At 44.5% G+C, this 25,920-nt stretch overlaps 1 protein-coding gene across 3 annotated transcripts in view; it reads right to left on the bottom strand.

Annotated features, from left to right (window-relative positions):
• The window catches only part of LOC146202077 (NCK-interacting protein with SH3 domain), a 62,984-nt gene extending 40,377 nt beyond the window's left edge, over positions 1–22,607 (bottom strand). For 2 of the 3 annotated variants that reach the window (XR_014703610.1, XM_084587924.1), the window contains exons 1-9: positions 22,400–22,607; positions 21,991–22,127; positions 21,654–21,697; positions 19,185–19,420; positions 11,974–12,108; positions 11,560–11,721; positions 11,346–11,432; positions 10,538–10,676; positions 3,901–3,981 (exon numbers count right to left, since the gene is read on the bottom strand). Coding sequence is in view for 2 of the 3 variants with exons in the window: in XM_084587924.1 (XP_084444050.1) it covers positions 3,901–3,981; positions 10,538–10,676; positions 11,346–11,432; positions 11,560–11,721; positions 11,974–12,108; positions 19,185–19,420; positions 21,654–21,697; positions 21,991–22,127; positions 22,400–22,588 (1,210 nt within the window). In the remaining variant the exon portion in view is untranslated. The remainder of the gene's footprint in view (positions 1–3,900; positions 3,982–10,537; positions 10,677–11,345; positions 11,433–11,559; positions 11,722–11,973; positions 12,109–19,184; positions 19,421–21,653; positions 21,698–21,990; positions 22,128–22,399) is intronic. The other variant, XM_084587925.1, reaches the window with a different exon arrangement.
• Between the last annotated feature and the right edge of the window lie 3,313 nt (positions 22,608–25,920).

Genomic DNA, 25,920 nt, shown 5'->3' on the forward strand with positions numbered 1-25,920 from the left:
TGCAGTTAGAAAGGTCATTAATATAAACCAAGAAAAGAAGAAGACCCAAGACAGACCCTAATTGGTTCAGAGAAAAACTAATTATATTTTTGGAATCAGCACCAGGAACTGCACACGTGTGCCAAGTTTCATCACTTAAGTTCAAAAATTAAAGAAAATGGCTTTAAGACCAGTGTCCCCCCTTAAAAAAGGAAGAACTGAAACAAGTTAAGTCAGAAAAAGAATTGTGTGCCGCGGACCAGCTTCAAGATATTGCACCAGTGATGAGCGAAATGCGATGTTGGGCAGAAGGCGATTCCACTCTACCGAAGTACGAGATAGAAACAAATGGAAAAGGGCATTGGTATTGCAAGTTATAATGTTTAGTCTGTAACTGTAATTATAGCTTTAGAGCTTGGTGGTACCAGGTATTTTTAGGGATAATTCCCGGTGCGGTGCATCATGGTAATTTGCAATTCGCAATCATGGTCAATGCATTTATGCAGAGAATTTTGGAGCGGTTGGATAAGAAATGAACAAATGCCTGTCTTGAAAGGGTGCGCCCGTGTAGCCGGGGGGGGGGCTTATGGGGCTTCAGCCCCCCCCCCCCCCCCGAAATGTTTTCGTTCTGTCATGCACCGCCGACCAAAACAACCACCGGCGCTCGAAAGCATTCTGGGTTTTGTCTACAATATCTTTTTCCGGTTCGTTCGAAAATACATTTCGGCACGAACATTACGAACTTGGGGGCTACATTTCGTAGCAACGCCCATGCAGACGGAGTCACGTAAAGCCAGGAACCATTTCCGAGCACTAAGTTTCAAGGGCGTTTAGATAGCGAGCGGGCTCGTCGCGTCAACTCGCGCCGGCTGCGGAGGTGGGGGTGAACGACGAAACAAGACAGGTTTCCATTCTCGCTCAGTGTTTCAAAGGCGGTATTCCCTCGCCTTCGACTCCCGCTTCCTCAAAATTCCCGTGTCTCTCTTTTGGGGCTTTCTTTTTTCTCGTGCCTTCTGCGAATCCTCACCGTGCTGTAGCAGCTCTTAGTGGTACTCCCTCGCCCTTCTCCCCGTACACTATGCTCCCTCCGTGGTTGCGCTTTTTGTTTGTGGTTGTTTTTATTTTTTTTTGTTTTCACGCTTCTTCCTACGCGCCGAAGAGAAGGAGCTGAACATAGGGGAGAAAACCTGGGCCAGGGGGCGCTGCGCCGCTCTGTGTGTCAGCGCCCTCCATGGAGACCCCGTCAAAACCTCCGCGCAGAGCGGCCGCGTTGTCTGCTCCCCGGCGTATAGAAAAGCATGCTGTGCTCCGCGCTGCTTTCCAGCACGTGTTTGCGCGCGCGCGCTCGGTTCTTTCTCTCCTCTGGCCGCGTTCTGGCCACAGTTGCGCTCCAACAAACGGGGCAAAAAAAGAAAAAAAAAAAAAAAGAACTGAAATGAAAAAGTGACGGTGCGCTTTTTCGCAAAACTCGTATTGAAACGGTAACGGGATGGTTGTCGGCTTTTTGCTTTTTCAGGTATCTCGTATCGCTTGTATCTCGCACCTTTGTTTGTAACTGGCGGTGCCGCAGCAGCCATCGCGGAACCAAGTCGGCCTCAACAAACAGATATGTGTCATCACTTGGCGTTTATGAAGGAAAAACACATACGTCAATCTTTCTATCCTCATACGCGGTCCTGCTTCGAGAGCTCAAAACTGCGCATTTGCTAGAGGAGATAACTGAAGGAATTGCACACCGTAGCTGTGGAATTAAGAAGACAAAGGTTTACTTGGAGAGATGTCCCCGCCTGCATGGAAGGTCGTAAGGCGTTTCCTCGCTCTTCGTCTCGTGGAGAGAGGAAACTACCGCAAAAAATGGCATGCCGCGGCTTCTCGTCAATGACTCAGGTCGTTAAGAAACCCGGCCCTCATCGTTAAAGGCAGATAGGTCATTGATTTCGGATGAAAGCGCTGCAGCAGCGAACTCACCCTGACCACTGTCAGCAGGAACCAAAGGGTAAGGCGGCATGCTTTGTGCCTTTGTAGGGAACACGTCCTAAACGCGCCGAAAACAGGCCCCACGGCGCCGGTAGCATCGCCTAAAACGTCTGTCCCCAAAGAGTTGAATAGGCCCCTTTCAAGTGCGCAGTCACAAATAGAAAGGAAGCTCCCCAACCAGCGCCCGGAGCACTCGTCACTGTGTACACGCGTATCAGTTCTCAACGAGAAGGCTGGACCCTTCATTCTCTGAACATGGACAGAGACATCAAGAGGTGCCGCCTCAAGTCCTTCAAAATACCTGTCGCTTGCCTCTGCCTTCGAGTAGCGAATTCGCGTTCATGTTTCTTTTTTTTTAATGTCTGAGCCTGCCACCAAGCCTTCTTTGAAAGCAATGTCCGCGGCGATCAATTAATAATAATTTCTCACTTTCGAAAGCACCGATAAAAAAACGTGCCTCCAGCCAGCCTCTATGTCAGCCAGGGCACAGAAAAAAAGCGAAAATAAGAAACCCCATTGGCAATGAGCGCCGGCTTTGAGCGCGCAGACGCGCGACCATCACCCCTCGTCCTCACTCTCCTTCTCCTGCTCCGCGTGCACGTGCGGCTGCCTCTAGCACGCGCTCCCGAGCGAGCGGGCTGCGCAGACTCCGTAGACAGCCGGGCGCAGCGCGGGCGCGGATGCGCGTAGGTTTTGTAGTTCCTCTCCGCTCCGCTAGAAACCGAGCACTGGTGTCGCGGAGCAAACTCCAGCTTTGGTTCCCTATTGGCCCAGGAGCGTTTTGGTTTTTTTATTGCACCTCGTTTTTTTTCCTACACCGCTCTACGCCACCCTACGCATCTTGCGGACGCTGGTGAGCGACCGCGACCAAAAGGCGTCGAAGCGGCGCCGATGGCGGCGGAGTGACCGTTTGTCTCCTGATGAGGCGCCCAAGCCCCCTCCCCGCCACCCCCTTTTTCGGGATGGAGACAGAGACGAGCTGCCCTTTCAGACCTTAATCCCCCTTAAAACAGAAACTCCATATGATTATGATTAATTAATCAAATTAATCATAATCATATGGAGTTGGATCAAATGGATCAAATATGATTAATTTGATCCATTTGTCGATGAATCAAATTAATCATATTTGATCCATCGACAAATTCTATATGGAGGAGGACGCGCTGCAACGTGAGCCCCCCCCCCCGAACAAAATTTCTGGCTACGCCACTGCTAGCCGCGTACAGTGCTACATTTTAGGACGGTGCAATGTGGTTGCCTTCGCTCGCAGCTACATGATGGCAACCATTCCGAATCCTGCGGCATTTTTTTGCCGTGAGCACTGAAACAGTCTTATAGCTTTCAATCCAACACGGGAGCACTGGCAGAGAAAGTGAGCAAGCCACTGTTTTTCACATTTGCCACAGACACCTACGATTACGAAAGCTCTAGCATCATTATGATGGAGTTTCCCTTGGCCCCCTTTGCAACCTTCGCCCTACAAACATTGAAAGCAAGAACTCATTGCAGAAGAATGCATTCACCGCGTTTTACTTGCTTTGAAATGCAGCCTCATGCCACACTGCTCTCAATGCCACGACTCTGGAACCTCAGACAGTGCATCCTTCCATGAGTGCCCAATGTGTGGTCTAGCGCACGAAAGTTAATCATCAGTAAGTTTCATCACGTCGAGGCAGACTCATTCCTTCAAACTGGCTTCAATTTCATTTAATAGGTTCTTGCACACGGCGACCTTTGCCGTTTTTTTTTTCTTTTTGTGCAAACATATTTTCACTTAAGTACAATGAACTTTCGCTCCACGGCACGTTTTATGGTCCCTCCAAAATGTGATTTAGTTAAAGCAAATCATTTGTAGACAATACGACACAAATATACTGCAGACAAATGCGGCACTATGTGCCACACCAAAACGAAAAACTATCAGGTGTAAACAAAACATACCATAGACATTATTTGGTGGCTTTTCCCCCGTAGAGAAGATCACTGTCAGTAGCAGGGCTGTATACTTCATCCGCTCAATGTCTGCAAAATGTGAAAATTAACCATATGTTTTCTGCAAATTTCATCTTGTTCAATTGCACACACAGTGAGAGAAAAGAGCCAAACAAATGACAAGTGCAAAATTAGTTTGGTTTGGTTTGGTTTATGAACACTGCAAAGCGTCTCAGGCTATGAGAAATGCCTCAAGTGCAAAATTATCGTCTCAAGCATTACTAGGGCATGTAAACTAACGACATAAATCATTGACTTAAGCAGAGATTAACAATAAAAATAACATTCTCACTGAAAATTAAAGTAACCCACGCCACTCTGCAATAGAATGAAAGCATTGGCCATGTTGGATGAAACCATTTTCATGCTTATAGAATGTTACTTAGACTGAAACAAACTTTTAAACAGTCTAAAACAGAAGAGTTAAACAACCAAAAACTGCAGTATACAAAAGTACAATTCCTGCAGTGCCTTATATTTCAAATGGCATGGTTCCACAAACCATTTAATTTCATTTTTAGACAACCGAAACTATTTTTACATTTAGTGTCTAAAAAGAAATAAATTTTGCCTGCTTTCTCTTCCCACCCAACATATGTTTCCCAACTTTTAAGCTAATAAGCATTTTGTCAGGTCGTGGCAAATAAAAAAATCAGGGGTGCCGCTCATTTTATATTACATGCCTGTCAAGCAATAGCACTACAAGCAGTTGACGCTATTTATATTTTATATAGAGTTTTGTCTTTCATAGTTGTGTTTGTGGGCCCCTACACTTTTCTATAAACACAAATAAATATCTCTTCTGGCCACCTAACTAGTAGCTACAAGTTTCCCTGAAGATTTCTAGAGTTGGCGACATGGATGCAATAAAGGTAGTACATAAAAATTTAAAGCTGTCACTGTAAAGCTAGTTTCAGTCTCTATAATTATACGACTGATGACATTCTTTTTTCCCAGCGCGCTCAAGCATCGTCCGAACGCAGCACTGCCTTCACATGCCGTGCCGGCCGCGCCTTCCACAAGCTGTCCATGGATCCCTTGCGCTGGCGTCAAGAAAATGTGCTCAAATTTATTGCTGTCTTAAATAATAAGCCCAGAGATAACGGAATGTAAAAAATTGATCCTTATTGAGGCTCGCTGACCCGTACCAAAATGTTGGTAGGATAACTGAGACACAAGCAGGTTTCTCTTCACAGCTGTGTAGCAGCAGACGCCAGTGCCGTCGCGGCTTATCCAATCCTCTTGCATATGCATTAGCTCATCTTCTAAGGCAGCGCCATAATAAATGACATCTTCATTTCACTGTGAGACAAAGTGATTTACAGTAGGCAGTTCTACGAGTATCCTGTTTACTACAGCGCTGCTCAATTTCCAAGCGTCGTCTGCTGTGGCACTTATATAGGCGTAGCGACGACCAGGAAGTACGCTCGTCCGGCGTGCTCGCTGCCGGCACCGTTCCGGTAAGCTCGCTTCATCCGGCGCTGCGAACATGTCTGATTTTATGATGCGGTGCCGGACCATTTTCGGCGTTTCGTTGAACAACGCACCGCGCAAACTAGCTGCAAAGATAGGACGGGCAGCAGCTGCAGTACGCATGAGTTTGTCATTGCGCCATTGGGCGATACTCGAAGGTAGTATAAATGCACTGTTGACTAGGACTGCATCATATACAATGCTTATTCCTTTTGTTGCTACTGAAACGAGCTTTAGTGTGGTGTAAAGGATAGTTGTTAAACCGGGCCAGCTCTAACGCTTTTTGACTCGCGAAAATGTGCTGACTTTGCTTTCGCTGTCGACGTACTCAACAGCGTCTTTCGTAGCACAGTTTCTTTTTTTCTTTCGAACTGCTGGTTGCTCGAACGCGTACGGTAAGTGTTCCAGGTGCTTTACATAGTTCGAATAATCAACATTTTAAATTGAGCTCTCAAGTCCCCCGAAGTGATGCGCATGCAGCAATACCGCCGGCGCCGAAGTGGCAAACCCGAGCTTGACGTCATGATCGGCCCGGCCAATTATGGACAACAGCGGAGTTTGCTTGGAGGACGGTACCGCTGGTGCTCGTTTTCTTGTAAGAACTGCCATTTGTACTCCTTTCTGCCTTTATTTAAGTATGATAGTCTTGTTCAGAGCACAAAAAACTATAAAATGCTGTACATAACTCATTTGTTTTGAAAAACGTTTCAGCTTACCTTTAAAGGAACATATTATGCCTAAATCAAGAGGCTGCACTTTCAAAGTGGTATTGGGCAGCAGGAAAAGTACAGTCACTGACATCAGAAAAGTTTGAATGCTGTGTGCTGAACGGTTGTCGAGCAAAAGCAGCACACGCCTGCTTTGCCTCCGCATGTCACGGTCAAACTCGCCCAGCCACTCTGCGAATAAATTGTATCATTCAGGGCTTAGAATTTTGTCTATAGCGCATGGGTATATAGCTCCGAAAGCAAACGCGGCTTCTTTGACTTTCCAATTACAAAAGCATGCGCAAGATGCTGCCATTCATATTAGTGCACAGAAGTACTGTAACGCGCACTTTACCGTGTTTTCTGCCAACGCATGACTCCCCTTTCATGGCGTGCGTCTTGTCTGGCAACAACTGATAAAATAAATAACGCCATATTGTGTGCATTTACAGTTAAACCTCAATATAACGAAGTCGTAAAAATCAGCAGTCTACTTTGTTATAATAAAATTTCGTTGTGTCGAAATTCCGTGCCTGGCATGCGGAAACATTACCAAAGCGCTTGCCAGTTATAAGGACTTCGTTTTTATTTTCTCTAAAAGTAATCCGTGACCTTTTGCGTCTGCTTAGCTATCAGAGATGGCTTCTCATTGCGTTCATAGGCCCACAGGGGTTGCATCACTTCTTGCTGTCCTGTTAAACTCGCGTAGTGCCGTAGCACGTCAATTGCATCATGCACTTAGTGGTTGCTTGGGGCTTCGCCGCCTTCGGCGTCAGTGTCACTGCCTGGGTCCTCCTGCATGTTTCCCCGCACATCTTGCACGATTGAGTCATCCATCACTTCCTCGGTAGCAAAAATGCAATTGTCGGCGTAGAGGAAGTCCTCCAAAGTGACACCATCAGGAACGACCCAGTCGCTTTCCTGGCATCTCCATGTTTCTTCGAGGCTGGCCTGATCGTCTCCCTCGTCGTGTCCAAGTGCATGGGCAGCGAACGGAACTCCTTCATTGGTCTCGGCGCTGCCACGTTCTTCAGGAGCACTCATTCCAGCCGCAACATTCTCAAACTCAGCCTTCCAGAAACAGTTCTGAATCAAGTCTTTCGACGTCACCTTTCAGGATGCAGCGAACATCTCCAAAGCTTGAAAAATCTCTACCTTCGTGGAGCATTTCAAGCAGAGATTGAGCAGTAGCTTGTTGATCAACAGAGGATGCGCACTTCACACTGTTTATTATTCCCTGGTCGAGCGGTTGAATCAGCGAAGTACAGTTTGGCGGGAAAAACCACAGCTTGACATTTTTCAGCTCCACGTTGTCGACATGATGGGTGGAACAATTGTCCACCAAAAGGCAAACACTGCGGCCGTCATGCTCCATTTCCTTCTCAACCGCCCGGAGCCAGTCACGAAAGATGCCTAGGAACATCCTCGGCTTCTTGTTCAAAGTGTACTCAAATTACAGCTTCCGAGCGTTCTTAAAACATTACGGCTTCTTACTTTTGCCAATTACAAGCAGCACCCGCTTGTCGGTGGCATCCATGTTTACGCAGAGAAGAGGAAGAGCTGTGATGCGTAGCTTGCTCTGCTTCCCGCCGTGACAGCAATCCCCTTTTAGTTCTAGAGTCTGATTTGGTAGCATTTGATAAAAGAAATCCAGTTTCATTCACATTGTACACCTCTGATGGCTAGTACCTCGTCAGTATTCTTGGCATTTCCTTCTCCAGCCAAGTAGAAGCTTCAGGCGCGTCTGCCGTCGACTCCCCGCAGAGCGCCCGTCCGACAATCCCGTAATGGGACTTCAAACGGTGCAGCCAACGACTGCTAGCCTTGAAGGCGTCCTTGTCAAGCAGGCAACCGAAGTCCTTTGCTTTCCGCTGCAAAACTGCCCCACTCACTGGCACATTCAGTGCTCTGGTGTCCATAAACCAGGAGAACACAGCCTTGTCCACATCTTCATAGGTAGCCGTCCTCAGTCACTTATGCTCGGCGCTCATGCCACACTTTGCAAAGCTGAGGATAGAATCCTTGGCCTTCAAGATTGTTGAGATCCTACTCAGAGATATGGCGAATCGAGCCGTGACGTCTTTCCTTTTCTCGCCTTTTGAAACGGCTTTCAGAATCACCGCTTTTTACTGGAGTGAAAGCGCTTTCCGCTTACAACCACTGATGGCGGCAACGCACGCGGGAAATAAAAGCAATGGAGAGTTGTAGAGGAAAATCGACGAACCGAGCAGAAAGCAGCGTACAAACAGCGACTGCGGCAATGCACGCGGGAAGCCAAATCGAAGGAGAGTTGGAAGTGGCAAACCGAGCAGTGAGCAGAGCACAAACAACGACTGCGGAAGCGGCGGCTGCGTGAGAGCAGTGCGAGAAAGGGACAATGATAAACGGGCATGCATGCTAACGCATCAGCCTCCGCAGGCACAGGGAAGAAGTTCTTTGGATCGCAGCAAAGGAGTGAGCAGAGCAGGAAGGGGGGGATACGGAGCCGCCACTCTCCTCCATTCGTGACGAAGCAAAAAGACAGAGAAAAAGAAATTAGGAGGCGGGGGCGCGGATACTCCAGCGTCTTATCACTTATCTCTTGCTTGTAGGCAGAGAATGCCGCGCGCCCCGGGAGGTCCTTCTGCGTGGGTTACCCAAGTCTCGCGCACTGGCAACGCTTTTCCCTTGGCCGTCGTTGCCTGTGTGAAATTTTTGCCCTTCCGAGTAAAATTTATTTCTCTGAAGATTTCGTTCTAATAAAATTACAGAAACATTTACTTTGTTATATCGAGATAAAATATACATGAATTCCAATGGGCATTGTTATGTATTCTTTGTAACTTTGTTATATCGAGGATTTCGTTACACTGAACTTCGTTATATCGATGTTTAACTGTACATGTCCTGCTCTGCATAGCTTGCAATAATGGCTCGGTTTGTTGCAAGCCAAGTGGCAACGTCTTGATCCCTTGCCGAATGTGCCTCGCCAACAACAGATTTAAAAACAATCCCATGATCGACGTAGCCAGCCCTTGCCAAGGCAGAAGTCGGGAAAATCAAACAGGAATGCAAAAGGTTTTGGCTTTGCCCAGCAACACTGCTCCAGTTATCAGAATGTTGCGAGCCCGTGTGTCGACAAACCACTTGAGCAGCGTGTCCTCTACGTCCGCATAGATGGCCTTCCACAGGCGCTTTCTGTCCGCCATGATGGCGTCGGAGCCAGTGATCTTTTCCTTGTTCTTTAGAATTGTCGAGATGGTTGATTTCAACATGTTGTACTTCTTCACCAACTCGCAATTTTTAGCCTCTTGAGACAGTCCCTTCAAAATTGGTCGCTTCGTTGCCATGTCCAGTGCTTTTCGTTTCATGACCGCTGGAGGCAGAGGCAGGGAATTCCTGTCTGCCATTCCGAATAATATAATTAGGGCCCAGCAGACGAAGCATTTGCACCACACACAACGAAAGTGAGAACAAAGCGCCACTACTGATGGAACACATGCGCACATGCGACAGTCAGGTGAGGAAGTGCTAAAGGAATGGACACACAGTGAGGAGACCAATGAGGGGCGTCCCTGAGCATCAGTGCTGCCATTTGTTGGCTCCTACTGAAGTTGCCTTCAACCGCTAGTGTGTGGAGAGGCCTGCTTCCTGGTAACAGCCAGGAAACGAAACTTTGAAAATTATGCCGGCGGCCGGCGCCGTGGCGTCCGCCTTCGGCAGGCACTTCGACAGGAAAAGATGAGGGAATTGCAAGAAAGATTAAGGAGAGGGGAGTGGAGCTGCAAGGACGGGTGGGAGGGTAGTCTAGGAAGCCACACGCCGACACTCGTAGGCAGTGCGCGTCAGCGGGTAAAGGGTAGTTTGCTTGTGAGGAGGATAGCGAAAACAGACCGCGCTGCCATGCGCGTGCAAAAGGATTGGAGTCCATCATTATCTCGCAACGGGGTACAGGGTTTACGCCGTTCGTTTACTGTTACCGATCGGCAGCGCTCAAGGACGTTCATTATATGTGCAATTTTGTGCAACTGGAATAATGTATATTTTGATGGTCGCGCAGGTCTCGTTCGTTTTAGGCAAAAGTTCATCTTAAGTGGGACCGCTATAAGTGGGTTCGACTGTATCAGCCTTTTAAATGACCCATGTATGTTACTGTCCCAATGATGTCACTTCAAATGGCATAGAAAGCTTTTCCACCCAATTATATAGACTGTTCAAGGCCAGTGAACGCGTCAAAGAACTCTGGCCTCGGTCATCCTGAAGTGTGCGTTTATCAGCCTAGTGCCACACCAACTAGAACAATGGTGCTTTTAAATAAGTCGAGAATGGCTCAAGTCAGGTGCTTCTACTACTCGCAAGGTACGCACAATCCTGCCCAATAATCACAGGCACAGCAGAGCAGGCAAACATAGCTCATGTCTTCTGACCATCAGTGTTCGACTGGAGGTCCCGTGCCAGCTCCATAGGCAGCACTGAGTGCAGCAGCAGGGACACCACCCGCAGGTCCAGCTCACAAAGGGTCAAGAACACCCGCAACATCCACACGCGCAGTGAGGCTCGTGGCTCCTGCAAGGATCCCCCTGTCAGTGGCCTCATATGAATGCAGCACTCCTTGCTGGCAAAGTAAATGGAGCAAGGCATTAACCCGATCCCGTGAGCACATTTAAACTGCGTATCCCCAATCTCTCAAAGCAACCATTAAATAACTTTTTCAGAAGATAGGTAATAATGGTTTTCGTAATCCTCTGCTCTATTCTGTATTTCACTTCTACACAAAAGCAAAAGGGAATGATCGCGGCTGCAGATTCAAATGCGTACTGCAAATAATAACAAATAAATTTTTGACAAAGCTTAGGCTACAGTATAGTATGATACGGTATAGTATGGTAGGTATGGTAAGGCCAGATGAGGCATTACATGTGCAGAGTAGCTTTAAGACAAGCTTACATGCTGTCAAAATTCCCAGCACTGAGACCCAGCTAGTCCTCTTTGTTGTACACCTGATTAATGCCAAACTGGTGCATACCACATGATATTCAGGAGCTTTCATTATCTCTCTAGGATATTTGTGATTATATATCTGTTAGTACCATAAATTCTATACAAGTAGAACATTTTATATCAGTTCAGTTTCAAATCAACTAGCAAGCTCCAGTGAGATCCAGAAGTCATATTCATAAGCAGACACCCATACACTCTTGTGAAGGCTGAAAATGTGGACTAGCACACACTTGCCATTTGATAGTAGAGGGCTAGAGTAGAGACACAATCATATTCATCGGCCTGTACAACTGAACGGGACACTCGAGGATCAGCATCAACCTGCGTTTAAAAAGCAGAAGCACAAACATCAAAACAAGACCCTGCCTCCAAGTACTCTTGAATACATTATAAAAGATAGCAAAATAACACTCGAAAGAAAACACTTTTCATGATGGTGCAACCCTACCAGGATGGTGTAGAGCTCTTCCAGAAGACCCAAGATGAGCCCTTCATCCTCGTGAATTGGCCAGCTGCGTTGTTGGTCATCATTTTTGCAGTTCCATAGCCGCCGGAAAATCAGCTGCAGTCGATCCCCATCTTGACTGGCCACCAAAGGCTTCTCACACTCCTGTAATACCATTGCAGTGAGCTGGGCACAAAAAAGGGCTCTGATGAAAAGTTAAAATGTGCCTACGCCTATTCAAAGGGCTTGCAAGAAGCTAGAGTACATGTTTTCAATCCGCCACTTCATTAACTACTGCACAAAACTATACAAATAAAGCAAGCAGCAAAGATGGCAAAGCTTTTATTTTTACGTTTTTAGTACTGTCTGAATAACTTCACTGGCTCTATAAGCAGTCAGAGGAGTAAGTGCAGAGACCTCAGCCTTGAGCACACTGTCCAGAAGGCCCTCCCAAGGACAGGCAGAGTTTGGCAAGGATGTAGAAAGACAACGAAGAACCGCTAATACAGCCACTCGTGACAGGCTGTGGCTCAGCTGTGTCTGGCTCCGAACCTGCAAGCACACAAAGGCACACAGATCACCCTAATACCAAAAGTGAATAAATATCCAAGTGCTGTGAAGTGGTACTACTGCCAAGATATAGTACTAAGCTGTTAAGCTGCGTCACCCTTTAGAAGCTCCAATCTTTTTAAGGGCGTGCTAAAGAGCCAAAAAGGTATGATGATTAAAGGCAAGAAGAGTCACTAAGATATGTATAATTTTTAAACCAGCTTTCTGCAATATTCACAATCAGTCAGATAAGTGCAGAATAGGCTGACCCAGTTTCCACTGCTAAATACAATGAAAGTGCCTATTTGACACTTAAGGGTTGTGCGTAAATCAGTTCAATCACAAAACGCCGCAAATTCTGCGAAGTCACTAAAAACAACAAAGAAACGTATATTATAATACTGAACAGGTGATTTTGGTAATCCTTGTTCCAACCACACCAATATGGAGGCTATAACACATCCTCATAAATTTGACCCGGGAGTATTAAAGTATTAACCATTTTCATCACTGTTCAATGCACGCATACAAAAAAAGAAAAGGCCAGTAAGGGAATTTTTTAGTTTGGCATTAGAATGTAACACGTGGACCTTAAGTTACGTGCATTTTTCACGATTTTCAGCTGGGTGCACAATATTCAGTGCAACGGCTGATAAGAAGGTGTCAACCTTTGGAACATGCAGCTAAGTATGCATTTATAACTAATGTGGTCAACCAAACTAACAGCAAGTGCAAAGTGCAGCTCAAATTAAGAAACTTGTGAAACAGGTATTGCTAGTTCAATAATTCAAGGTCAAATCGTTTCTTTTCGGTCTACAGTTAACCTCGTGTATTGTACTGTGAACTGTACTAAATGAAGGTTTCTGCACTATCTTATATACATTAAAGGGCATGCAAAAGAACTCACTATTGGAAAAAACCCAGGCATACAAAAAAGTAATATTTAAACTATAATCGAAATAAAATCTAGAACTAACACTCTGAATACTACAAACAGCCCTGAACTAGTTCCCAGTACCAGAGGTGAAAGCAGGCTCAAGCATTTTGGAGCAGATTAGGGAGAAGTAAGAAAGCCATTTTGGAGCAGCTTTGGAGCAGTAAAACGACAGTTTTGGAGCATTCTAATGATGTTTTTTAGCATGTTTCTAAGGTCAAATGCTATTAATAATTGCAATTTTCTATTCCTGTCATGCAAAGACAAACAATTTGCATGCTTTTTATTTAGTAACACGGAGCAGCAAACAAAATACTTGCTACTAAACTTGATAACAGAACAATGAGATTGACTGAAAGATTTTAACTATATACCCTGACAGACTCAAATGTGCAATCTACCACTCTGATATACTTAAGCACCACCAGTATTCTGACATCAATGAACAGTACATTTCTGCTCTCTATATTGTGCACATCCTTTTTTATCCTATGCCTATGCTCATAAATAGCTGGGCACTGGTCAGGGAGGATAGACAGCACAAAAGGGTCTCCTTCCTCCTTCAGATTCTTTATTTCAGGGCCTTCTACTCATGCTCACATTTTTGCTTGAGCAATAACACCAATGTTTGGGCCAGTTGGTAATGATCCATACTGAAACCCATTCGCAGCACGAATAAAACAACGACAGGTAGAAAACACGCAAGACAGGACAGGCAGCATTCGTCCTGTCGTGCGCGTTTTCTACCTGTCGTTTTATTCGTGCTGCGAATGGGTTTCAATATGCTTGAGCAACTTTGGAATTTCAAAACATTGGTGATGGGCCCTGTATGGATTTCTAATACTCTTTAGAACATTCCTAGCGTCTAGCACCTTTGTGGCGTCACACCCATAATGCTTCAAGGACGCTTTTATCTGATGTAAATGTAGGCTTTCCAAGCTTGTTACTGACAAAGAGGCTCGACAGCGAAAAGCTTGCTTGTTTTCACAGCTCAATCAATAGAGCCATTCATGCAGTTCCTAGCTGCCAGACAAGTTTCCTAATGACGCGATGTAGTCCACATGACTGGTTCGCTTGCTGCTCTCACTTCTCTCACCAGCGGCGATTCGAAAGGCTGTGAGACGGTGCTATATTAAGTACCCAGAACATTTTGGTTGCAATCAATTCCCTCTAATCACTTGTGGCTTGTTTTAAATTTACTTGCGAAGGAACATTTACAGTTTAATCCCGATATAACGAATCCCGCAGGGCCGGAAAAAATTGTTCATTATTTTGAAATATCACTGTAATGAAAAATCTGTGATTATAAGTTAGGACCACAAAAAATTGTTGAAATACTGCTGTAATGAAAAATCTGCGATTATAAGTTAGTGGTCAAACCTAGGCATGAAAATGACGTAACATGACGCACCAAGCGATGAAAGTACGGACTCTGTCCATGTGCAAAAAAGACATCACAGTTCGATATGACCACATCTTCAGCGTTGCCTGAAGTTTGAAGATCTTGTCTCGGTCTTTCAAAATGATCGCAGTGGTTGATGGGGCAATACTAGCTATCTGCAGAGGCCGATTCGCTTTTCCCCTGCGTCAATTTCTTGCACTGAAAGCTGCTTTCCTATTTTCTTGTCACCTTCTCCGGCTGCAATCATCGTCAGATTTCACGCAAACTTCGCAATAAGATAATCCGCGACAAAAAAAAACTGCCCACACACGCGAATGGCACAAACAACCGATCGGCGAATGACACACAACATAAGAAGAAAAAAGGCCATAGAGTTAATACAAGTAAAAAGGCAGGTGGCTAGGCCTGCTAGTTACTGCAATTAAACCACAGCTTTGTGGTGGCGCTAGGTGTTGGCACTAAATATGTTGCTGATGATAGCTACAGCCCACGGACCAAACACAGAAACAGTGGTTTCTGGTTAACGCGAGAGCTGTAAGCTGCGGCGTTGTTAATTTTAGCCGAATTCGTAATACAGTCCAATTTGTACTGATGTTCCTACATTAAAGAAGAAAAAATAAAATATGCACATTATTCTGAAATATATGCTATATTGAAATTCATAATTCTGAAATAGCTTTACACTGAAAACATAGGAAAACTGCTGGGGATTTTTAAATCATTCGTTAATGTGGTATTCGTAGCAGCAAGACTTGACCGTATTATGACCTATGCTTTTCTAGATTATGATAACTTTGTACATATTAGGTCCAGAGCGAGGTGCACTATAACTCTGCCACCAGTGTACTGCCATCGTTTCAACTATGGTGGCGCCTATAGTGTGCACATGCATCTCACAGCATGCCACCACCCTGCTGGGCTACTTACAGTCACTTAATCGAATTGCATCAAATCATATTTTTGTGGGAAATATCATTAATTGCCCACTGTGCGGCGAAACCGTGTTCCACTAAATTTGATTGCAAAACATTGAGGCAGCAGAGTTGGAGCAGTTTTGGGGCAACATTGTGTTTTAGAGCAGAGTGGAGCAGGGAAAGCAGTTTGGAGGAGCAGGATGGAGAAAATGGAGCAGCACTTCCACCACTGCAGTACTCATAGTGTCATATGTACTATTGGGGACAAAAGTTTCCAGGACACGAGAAAGCAAATTTGGTGTACAAGCGCCACATTTTTTGGCGATCACCTGATGTCATAGCTATGTCACCATGAGAGTCCGACATCAAGATCGGTAAGTCTGGCCTCCGGACACATGCTAACAACAGGGCTATTGGCTATGATTCCTGATGATGCGTCCTGGAAACTTTTGCCCCCGAAAGTGCGCACCTGCCAAACTGAAGATCAGATCTTTAAATTCTGATGAAACCCTGGTGGCAAGAAAGAAGAATGAAGGGGAAGCATTAATTTTTTTTTTTTTTTAATTTCTAACTCATGTATTTTCACAACAAGCTTGCTTGTGTCTTCATGATAGTAAGCACCAGGCCTGGCTAGTAGGTGTCGCCTGCACATATCCTTGGCGTATTTGTGAAGTGAGGCTGAATTTAATGTCATCCTTACTACCATGTGAAATGCCCACATCCCAGATACAAACTGTACAAAAGCAGAACTTCTGCCCTTTATTCAATGGTTTGAAGAATGGAAATTTTAAAGTGTACAATTTCAAAAAAAACCTTAAAATGCTGTTGAGGCTTTGAGCCCACCATCGCACTGCGAAGCTACTATGGCTATGAAACACGAGAGTTGCATTATGTCCAACTCAGCAGCCGGCCAAATAAAAAATTAAAGAAAAGAAAAAATGGCCAATGAGGAAAGAGTGTGAGTACACATAAGTTTCAAAAGTTAGCATTCCGGCTTTTGCACACTCAAAACATGGCAGCACAATTCAAAGTGAGAGCTGCCCAGTTTAGCCAAATAAGCAGGAACTGCAGTCTTGGTATGCATGGTTTACCAGTAGCTAATGATACTGTTTCTTTGCTATCACTAACCATGCTTCGATGACAAAGTGTTAGCTGTAATTTATCCCTGTTACACTAAAATTTGGCCCACCCAGGCCTAATGGGGTCTAACCGTGCTTGAACTGTCTGCAACTGCTCGGAACTAGCAGAAATAAATTTTGAGTTTCGTCACAATGTGCAATTGAAAAATCGAACATGGCAACATTTAAAGCTGCAATATTTGCCAAGTAATTTAGGCATTACATGTCATATAATGAAAAGCATTCTTGATTGAGCTGTTCATACTTCACCCTTTTTCACTAGATGGCACCACAGTTAAGCATTTCATTCTACATAACTTTTAATCATCAGGGCATTTCTTTAACATTTTGCTCAGGGATATAATTGTTACTGCATTATAATAGACCACAAAAATCTGATATTCAATACTTTGCCACACTAGCAGTGACAGCTAAAATTTCAAACGAGCATTCCACCCTCATGTGAAACGGATAGTATTGAAAGTTTCCAGAATGCTATACTAAAACTCACTTTGACAGAAAATAGCTTGCAACACAAAACTGTAATTTCCATTAGGTCTACAATCACACACATGCTGTGCTGAAGCTCTCTAGTAACCATACAGATCTGACCATTCAGAAGCGACCAAAATGGCTGCTCCAAGCAGTTGTCCCAAAAGAGTGAAAAACTAGAGACAGCACAACAAAACAATTGTGGCGATTTTTAAACAATGTACATGCATCAAGAATGAAAGAGAGCTATTTTAAAGCAAGCTCCCTATTCTACATTGCTCCAGTAAAAGCCCACATTTAAGATCATGATTTCCACATTGTGCAAAAGGTGAGATTTTATGAAGTATTCTGGATGGCATTGTATCACAAGAAAAAAGCGAATGCTGACTAAAGTTTCTTCTAACTCAAGAATTCTTTACCCAAGAAGCAATTTATGGCAAGATAGAAGCATAAGAGCAGCAGTGTGACTTCCAAACTTCTTTCTAAAAGAAAGTTTAATAAATGCAGGAAAGTGGCTATGTAGCGAAATACCAACTCATTCCAAGAGGATGCATATTCACACAAATTCCTCATTCACCTTCAATTTCCAAATTATAGTTTCCTTAAAGGAGTATAGACACCAATTTTTGAAGCATCAGAATCAATACGGATGCTTTCCTGGCTATACAGAGATGTTCCCCAAGCAATCCAAACCTCTCACGTTGCCGTGAAGATATTTTAATTTGATTTTAAACACAAGCCAGACAAAGACTCCATTTTTTAAAACTCACCCGACACCGACATTTCTGTGATGAAAACTTGTACATAGGCAAACAACACAACGTCATCAAACAACTGTGACGTAAGTCAGCAGAGCAAAGAGCAGTGATGACCCAGGAGAGCTCGCACTGTCAGTATCGATTCGGCACCCCTGGGAAAGCTCTGCGCTTCTGCTCGCTTGACTTGATAGCCTTTCACACTTCGTTGCTGCACGTTACAATAACTTCACCTGGCGCCCATTCCGCGGCCGGCGTGTTTTTCAAGCGCAAAGCGTGGGTATACATTGTGCACGCGCATAGCCACGGCTTGCATGCCCAGATTGCCTTGATAGCGTCAGATGCCACCACATGCTTGGACGGCGGCACTCAGGCCTGCTGCGTCAGGACCATCAGCATGTGAGCACGGGAGCCGCGCAGTAGCAGGTCACAGTGGCTGAAGGTGACTGATCGCGCCATGCTATAATTCTCTACTAAGAGACTTTTTTTTCTTTTAGGACGCCAGCTTAGGGCTCCCGGCGCTGGAAAACCGGGCTGAGAAAGCAGCATTTTTACAGTAATCAGTTCCTTTGTTCAACATGCCCTCCCTGTTGACATCTCTAGCACGCCAACCGGCTAAGCTTTTGTGGCTGCATGCTGTTGATTCCTGCATTTCCATTCGAGTCACTGGTGAGCCGGTCGAGATCAAAGTGCATGGAAATGTCAAAAATATCACCTCCTTCGGGCGAAACAACATCGGAGTACTAATTATGCTAGGCTGAAGCGTTGCTTGATGACAATATTTTCTTGTGCATGCGATCGCAGGCAGACGAAAAAATGGTACCCGTATGCATCACTAGATTTTGTGTGTCTTGCCTTGCCTTTAGGAGGCGCTCGCATGGCGTGTTCGCATCTTTGACGTCATCGTGCGCTTGTGTTCGGAGAGATCGAAACCACAACTGGTCTTGGTAATGACCTAATTAATTAATTGAACTGTGCTGGGACTTATTGGGTCACAGTCCCTCTGTTTTAGACCATCGTGGATCGATCAAAGCGAAAATCCCGAAACAGGAAATGTATGTGTCTATACTCCTTTAAGTGAGCACACTTATTTGTAACTTTTGGTAACTGTAGCTATGCTAAATGCTAATCTATAGTATTATATTACCCAGAAGGTCTTCTGTTATACTCAAAACGACAACCTGTCCAAATTAATTTAAATCAAGCATCTCGTTCAAAAGTTCGCTTTCGAAGGCCATGTTTTTTCTGTACTATTTGCTACCCTGAATGCACACTGCACTTTACAAATAATAAAGAGAATGACTGAAACTAGCACTAAACAGATCCACTCTGCACTTTATACATATACTGTTAGCTGCCTACAGCTGAGGCAATACGAAATTCTATGGCCAGCATCAGTCTTGAATGCAATGTCACAAGGGCGACAATGTGATGCCAGCAAATTTGCATAAGGCCAGACATCACCTGTTCAATCAGCTCAGCAGCAAGTGTCGGCAGGTGGGCATCATCTATAGCAGCAGTCAGGGAAGCTGACCGCTTGCTACCCTGGGTAGGCGAGCTTGGTTCCAAGCAGCAAAGATCAGCACCAGCAAGATTTTCTGAGATCCAGTCAGAGTTGATGCGAGAGTACTCTTCTTGTAGGAAGTCACTAGGTGACTGGTGGCCCAAGGCAGTTTCTCGAGGTGTGTCTCGCAGTGGACCTATCAGTAAGAGTGTTGCAGTTAATACTTTAAAATGCACATTCCATGAGCTATGGCTTCCAAATGCAGAAAGATCTATTAATCTGTGGATACAAATTAGATAAACTTCTGCATTTTAAATGAAAAACAGGGTATGTAAAGGAGTATAACCACCTAATTCTTGATCGAGTGTTTTATTCTTTGTAATGATGAGTTAAGACAAACATACACAGATCACCAAGTATGACTTGCCTATGGCTGCTAAACAGTTTATTATCTAATTTCTTTTCTCTCCTGTTTCGGATTTGGTTTCAACAATCTAGCAATGGCTATGACGTCAAAGATAACTGTAGGTCTTGTGAGGCATGAAAAAACTGCACTATAATCGCTCCTTCACTGCAGTGCTAAAGTTAGGCCTACCTCAAGAACAGGGATCACAACAAGTGAAGAAGCAGCAATTATATCGCAGTTTTCTCATGCCTCACTAAAAATGAAGCAAATCATCTCAACCCACACGGCTCGGTGCAGCCATAGGCGGAAGCAAAGAATGTTAGTTTGCACCAAATATGACAAAATAAGATAAGCTATGCTCTGCTCTGCTGTGATAGTAAAAATGATCATCTAGGCTCCATTTAAACAGCTATGTAGTGGTGTGCTCACCTCGCTGTGGTGAAGACAAGTATTGAACGGTAGTGAGCATGTTTTTTCTTAACTTAATGAAAACAGCCCTCCACAAAACGGGACAAATAACTGACGATATGCAAATACAAACACTGTGCTAACTGGCAATTGATGGTTTTATTGTAGCTTCTTCCTCTTCAATCAGAATAATAATAATAATAATAATACCATAAGACCCTCAAAGAAAAGCAGCAAACCAGTAAAACCCGAAAAAGAAACAAAGAAAAAAAAAAACACTGAAGAAGATGAAACCTCAAGAACAGAGAGAGCAGTGAAAGTTCCTATTGTTACATCCTGCCATCATGAGCATCCAGATATTTCATTTGTTTTCTTGTCAGCAACATCGACAAAATGCTTACACATGTCACACCTTTCCTGTGACATGTGTAATGAAAGAACAAAGGCTGCTTTCATTAAGTCATGTACCAGCTGCCCGCCACCTTTCCGTAATGTGTTTCCCTCCTGCTCTTCTAGTTTTTATTATGTTCTGCTTTATATTATTCCAGGACACGTCACAACATTCACTTAATGGACAACACCAAGCAACGATGACGCTCGATCCCGACCCACGCTGGTATCCTTCTGGGAGTCTGCAGATGAGGCAGGCACTGATTACCAAAATATGACCTCCGTCGCTACTACCCCTCTCCCTTGAATAGGCCTTCGTGTCAGTTCCATTAATCATTAAAGACTACTAACTCACTCACTTTATATTATTTGTCATGAATAACCTCACAGTGGGCGGCACTTAGTCCATATTTAATAGGCTGGAATTCTACACTGCATATTTTATGATGCATGAAAGCTAGGTGACATTTGGTTGGCAGTCACATGAATGAAGACATCTCAAAAATACTTCCCATATATGGCACTTGCTTGCAGTTGCCTGCTGTCCAAACAGCATTCTAGTTTCTTGTGAACATAGTGGTGCATGCAGCACTGGCTATTTATTTACCGAAAAACTGCAGAGACGGCCATGAGAGTATGACAAGCCAGCCAGCCACTGGTGTTCTAATGGCAAAATGTCGCATGACCATCTGTAGCAATTAGAACCGACTGCCGGGAAAATTTCACTGGAGAAATTTTGCTGGCAGCAGGCAGAATAGACACCACTGTAAATGCAACAGCCATGCCATGACTGCAATGCACCCTGCCAGTAGCTAACACAAATAATCAAGCAGAAACTTATAATTCGAGGTGATTCTTTCCTCCAACCAGATATGCTTCCCTTAAATAGGCTATCGGGCAGAAGCAGTAGTAAACAGCATGCTAAGAGAATTAGAAGTTTATAGAACCATTACAAAGCATATAAGGTGAGCTCTTGGAGCTTTTTAATGACATTGCATTAGTCATATTTTGCGTTTAATGAACTGCACACAAAACGCAAGCTGAAGTACTCAGCTGCCATTCAATTATAATGGTGTCATGCATGTGGCTTGCATTGGAATGCCTGTCTGCCTGTGGGTACAAAAACATGACACTTATACATTACAGCATAATTCTCACGAATACATCTTGAACGTTTCTGTGAGGTCCAAGGGAAAGAGAGAGAAAAAAAAAAAAGAAGACTAACCTTCACATGTGCTTCGCAAGCTCTCTTTGAGATGATGGAGTCGTCTGGAAAAGAGCAACAATTTGGAACAAACAGAAGTACTCTTTTCATTTTCAGTAACCATCATAAGCTGCTGCACTGTAAGCTGCGCAAGCTGCTTACAATGCAGCATGCAAGCAAGCAGCAGTTGAGCTGTTTCTTATCAGTAGAACCAGGCGTTCTTCACTTCAACGCTACATAAGATATAGTGCGTCTAACTCCTGTCGCAAAATGTTCACACTCTAGATATAGAAAGGCATAATCACCAAAGAATTAAAAAAAATCGAACATGAGGAAGATGAGTGAAGAGGGAACTTACAAAAGAGCGTTACTGTACCTAAGGGCTTTCCTCTGCAAGCTCATGAAACTGGTGTTCCCTTCGTCTAGGCTGGAAGTACTACTTTGAAGCGCTTCGAGTGCCTTTTCCACAAGCTCCAGGAACTCCTCTCGTTCGCTCTGCACAGCAGATGGGGCAAAAGTCGCAAAAACATCTATGGTCATCAAACCGATAACCACAAGCAACGAGCAATATTCAAGAACTCGCTTTTCTGTGGGGCAGCTAATGAATTTTACATGGACTATTCCGAGAGCTTTTAAGGTAGTAGGCGTACCGTGCAACAGCGAAGTGAAAAACAAGCACAATATGCTTTAACCAAAAACTGCAGTGGCAAACAGAATGTATCAATTTGTAAAAGGCAGCCGCCAAACAAAAACAAAGTCAGATTCACCTCTTCCCGGAGGATGTAGGTGACTGGGACGAATCCGGCAATTCCTTTCTCGCTTACAGCGTAATACCAATTTGGATCCTTGCATAGCTGCTCAATAACTATAAACTTTTCGTCTTGTTTGAAGCTTAACAGCCTTTTGTCTTTGCTGTCAAAATCGTACAAAGATTTTGCTTGATAGGCAGACGCCATTGCATCTTAAGTGACAGTGTTGATCACTGTACCGATGATGGCCTGCCCGTTCTAGACAAAGTAGAACTGTGACGAAGAACAGTTAATAAAGTAGAAATAAATCTTTACATTTATTTAATAAATGTTGAAAATAATTATTGGCTAGAAATACTGCTGAAATAGTTTTATTTGGCTCCATCAATAAGGTTTCGGTTTTGGTTTTAGACGCGCACGTAATTCCACCGACAGTTAAAGTACAGTGTACTTTTATTGAGGGGCTTTAACAGTACTAGAGCTAAAGTAAACTTAAATGTAGAGGGCCGTCCACTTGTAGCTGTAACACAGTCACTACATCCAAAGCAACATCGCGTCCAATGCAGGAGCACATCGAAGTATATCGATGCACGCACAGAGGGACCCAGATATGGTGCTTCCCATGGTGTGCGTTTAGTTTTATTGTACGGTCGAGTCAGGCGCTATGGCGCTTTGAAGGCAGTACAAGTGTTACAGCTAGAAGTGAACTACCCTGTACCTTGATGTAAACATCGCCTCGCCGCCAGCGTTTTTTGCGCGTTTAGTTGTAGAGCGAGAGCAGGTGACTCAGACTGGGTTCCGGAAAGAGGGGTAAAGAGGACGGTGCCAATTCTGGAAAAAGGCCTTGAAGATCTAAGGCTAAGAATGTCTCCATTTCTTTTTTGAAAATTAAAGGATTTTATGGTGAGTGAATTACATGCAATTCAATGTTCAGGTATATTTTAACGTAACGCCAATTTTGGCCATTCCATCTCGAACATATCCCCCATATGCAACTAGGATTTATTTATCAAAATTAAGAAACTTTGACACAGAAGGCGTTGCTGGGGTAAATTGCGTTTCAATAGAGAGGAAAAAACCTTAATATAAGCAGCCGCATGTATTTCATGGTTATGTTATGGTGGCATAGTTATGCGTGCCCGTAGCCTGCCGCTATGTTGTCGTCAGCCAGGCAACAAACGGCGTAGCAAGGCTGCAGTGAATTGATCGCGAGTCCCTTGATATTTTCGACGGTTCACCAAGCAAGCACGCGGTTATTCGTGTGCAAGGAAGATCGGATGTGCTATGAAGAAAAGGCGAATCACAGCTGCGCGTGAACCTGTTAATGCTACGCGTGGACGACTGCACAAACTGCACTGCATGGACGTGTGGCCACGCGTCGACATTCATGAATTTCAAGTTCTGAGAGGTAGTTTGGTACTTGCCCAGATATTTGACGTCAATCTCGCGCCTGTTGGTTCATGCGGGTCACTCGAGTGCCTCCTGGAAAACAGTTGCGTGCAGCGTCACGCCCGTCTCCGTAGTATTGAAATTGGCGCTCTGTTTCGCTGAGGGACTGCCCACGAAACACAAAAAGAGCTAATTGACATCTAGAATATGTCTAGGCCAAGAAATGGGCACTTCTAAAAGAAGACTCATTTGAGACGTTCTGTAGACCCAAGAGCTACAAGCCTTCCTGTAGCTCCGATTTAGCTCTGCTAACGCTACGCCAGTAGAAGTCTTGAAAACTTCTCGCCTAGAAAATTTTTATGCTTGTTCTAGACATTGCTTCTAGCTTTAGCTCTGCTATAGCTGTGCTAGTAGACATCTTTAAACCCTTTTGGCTAGAACGTTTCTATTCTTGTTTTAGATGTGTAACGATTTGCAGTTTGTGCTCATTGCATGTGAGGTCACAGTGCTCTGCTTTGAGAGCATTTTTTTCTAAATTTAATGAAATTACACAGTTAACTGGGGAGAAGGCGAATTGATGAAGGCTTGCACTTTGTACAACACAATAAGACACAGCTAGAGATGGCGAAAAATCAGTTGGGCTGAAGAGAATTAAAATTTTAATTTTTTTTTATAGAATTTTCAATTTTACTCCTTTAACACCCCACCGATTATGTGCCATCTCTAGCTGTTTCTTATTGTGCTGTAGAAAATGCAAGCCTTCAACAATTCACCCTCTCCCCAGTTAACTGTAATTCAAAATTTAGAAAAAAATGCTCTCAAAGCAGACTATTGTGTGATCTCACATACAGAATTGAGGACAATGAGCCCAAACTACAAATCGCTACACTCAATAGTGAATGCACATGCTGAATGTATAAAGAACACATGCTTCTCCAGTCCGAATTTTTATTGCACTCCATCTACAAAAGTAAAAGCAATCAGCAAATAAACTTGTTGACAATATGGATTTGAGAAGCTTTTTTTGAAGGTTCTTCTGCAAAAGTAAATTCCAAACAAGCTGCACTGGCAAAAAAACAGTTAAGTTACAGGCATGCACGCAAACGCACTGGTGTAAACTCACTGGAACGATCCGCCCAGAAAGTTCTGCATAAAAATATTTTTTTTACAACTTGCATATATATATAAAATTAATGCACACTCAAGACATTGGCTGATGAGCTAAATTCAATGGCTTATCGTAAGCTCCAGGTTCTGCCTTTTCCAGGGGTCTTTAAGACAGACAAGATTCCAGCAACCTGCAAAGACACAAAAAAAAGCTCAAAATAATCAAACGAGCTAAAGGCAGTGGCAGTTGAGCTACGTGCCTGAGATTTGTGGGGTTTTTAAAGAAAAATATGCATGGAGAAAGGAAACACCAAAATACGGTGATACCACTATCATCTATTCAAAATGCCCGGACCTACGACCTACCATGAACGCCATTGAAATCATTCAGGAGGAAACGAGGCAGCAGATGTCGCCGATGTCGCCGCCCGCGTGCTTTCTAACCGGGCAACCATGTCCCCCTCCTCATCAGAAGAATTCACACCAGCCTACACTTTCAGAGAAATTACTCAGCTGTACCAAACCAGACACAATCGTTAACCCCACCCGTGTAAAGGGTTAACGAGAGCGGAGGAACGCGTCTTTCTTCGCCTCCTTACGAACACCGGCATTACACTTTGACAGTGCCTTGTGGGGAAATGTCCGCGGACCTCTTCCACATGATGTGGGCGTGCCCCTCCAACCCTGCCTTTGCACCTAACCCAAACGCCACCCGGAAGGACTGGGAGTCGACCCTACTCGCCTGCACCATGCTGGCATTCAGCAAGTGAAGAACAAGTGTCTGCGTGTGTGGACGAAGACGACGCTCAGTGTTGTGCGGCTAAGCGGTGCCCATCGATTTCAGAGTGGTGTTATATACACAACGGTGCGTGATTTCCACTCGTAACATCTTTGGTGGAGGTTGTGGAGTTCGGGCTTACTGCGGCTGCCCTTTGCGCGGCCGCCGCCCGCTTCCCAGTTGTTCTCCTCGTTCCCTTTCTCCCGCCTGAGGTGGCGGAGAGAGGCTCGGACGACTTGTCACTGTCGTTCGGGCCACAGCTCCG

Source organism: Amblyomma maculatum, chromosome 1 (genome assembly GCF_055883805.1).
Source record: "Amblyomma maculatum isolate TAMU_Amacu chromosome 1, ASM5588380v1, whole genome shotgun sequence".
NCBI classification, from domain to species: Eukaryota; Metazoa; Arthropoda; class Arachnida; order Ixodida; family Ixodidae; genus Amblyomma; species Amblyomma maculatum.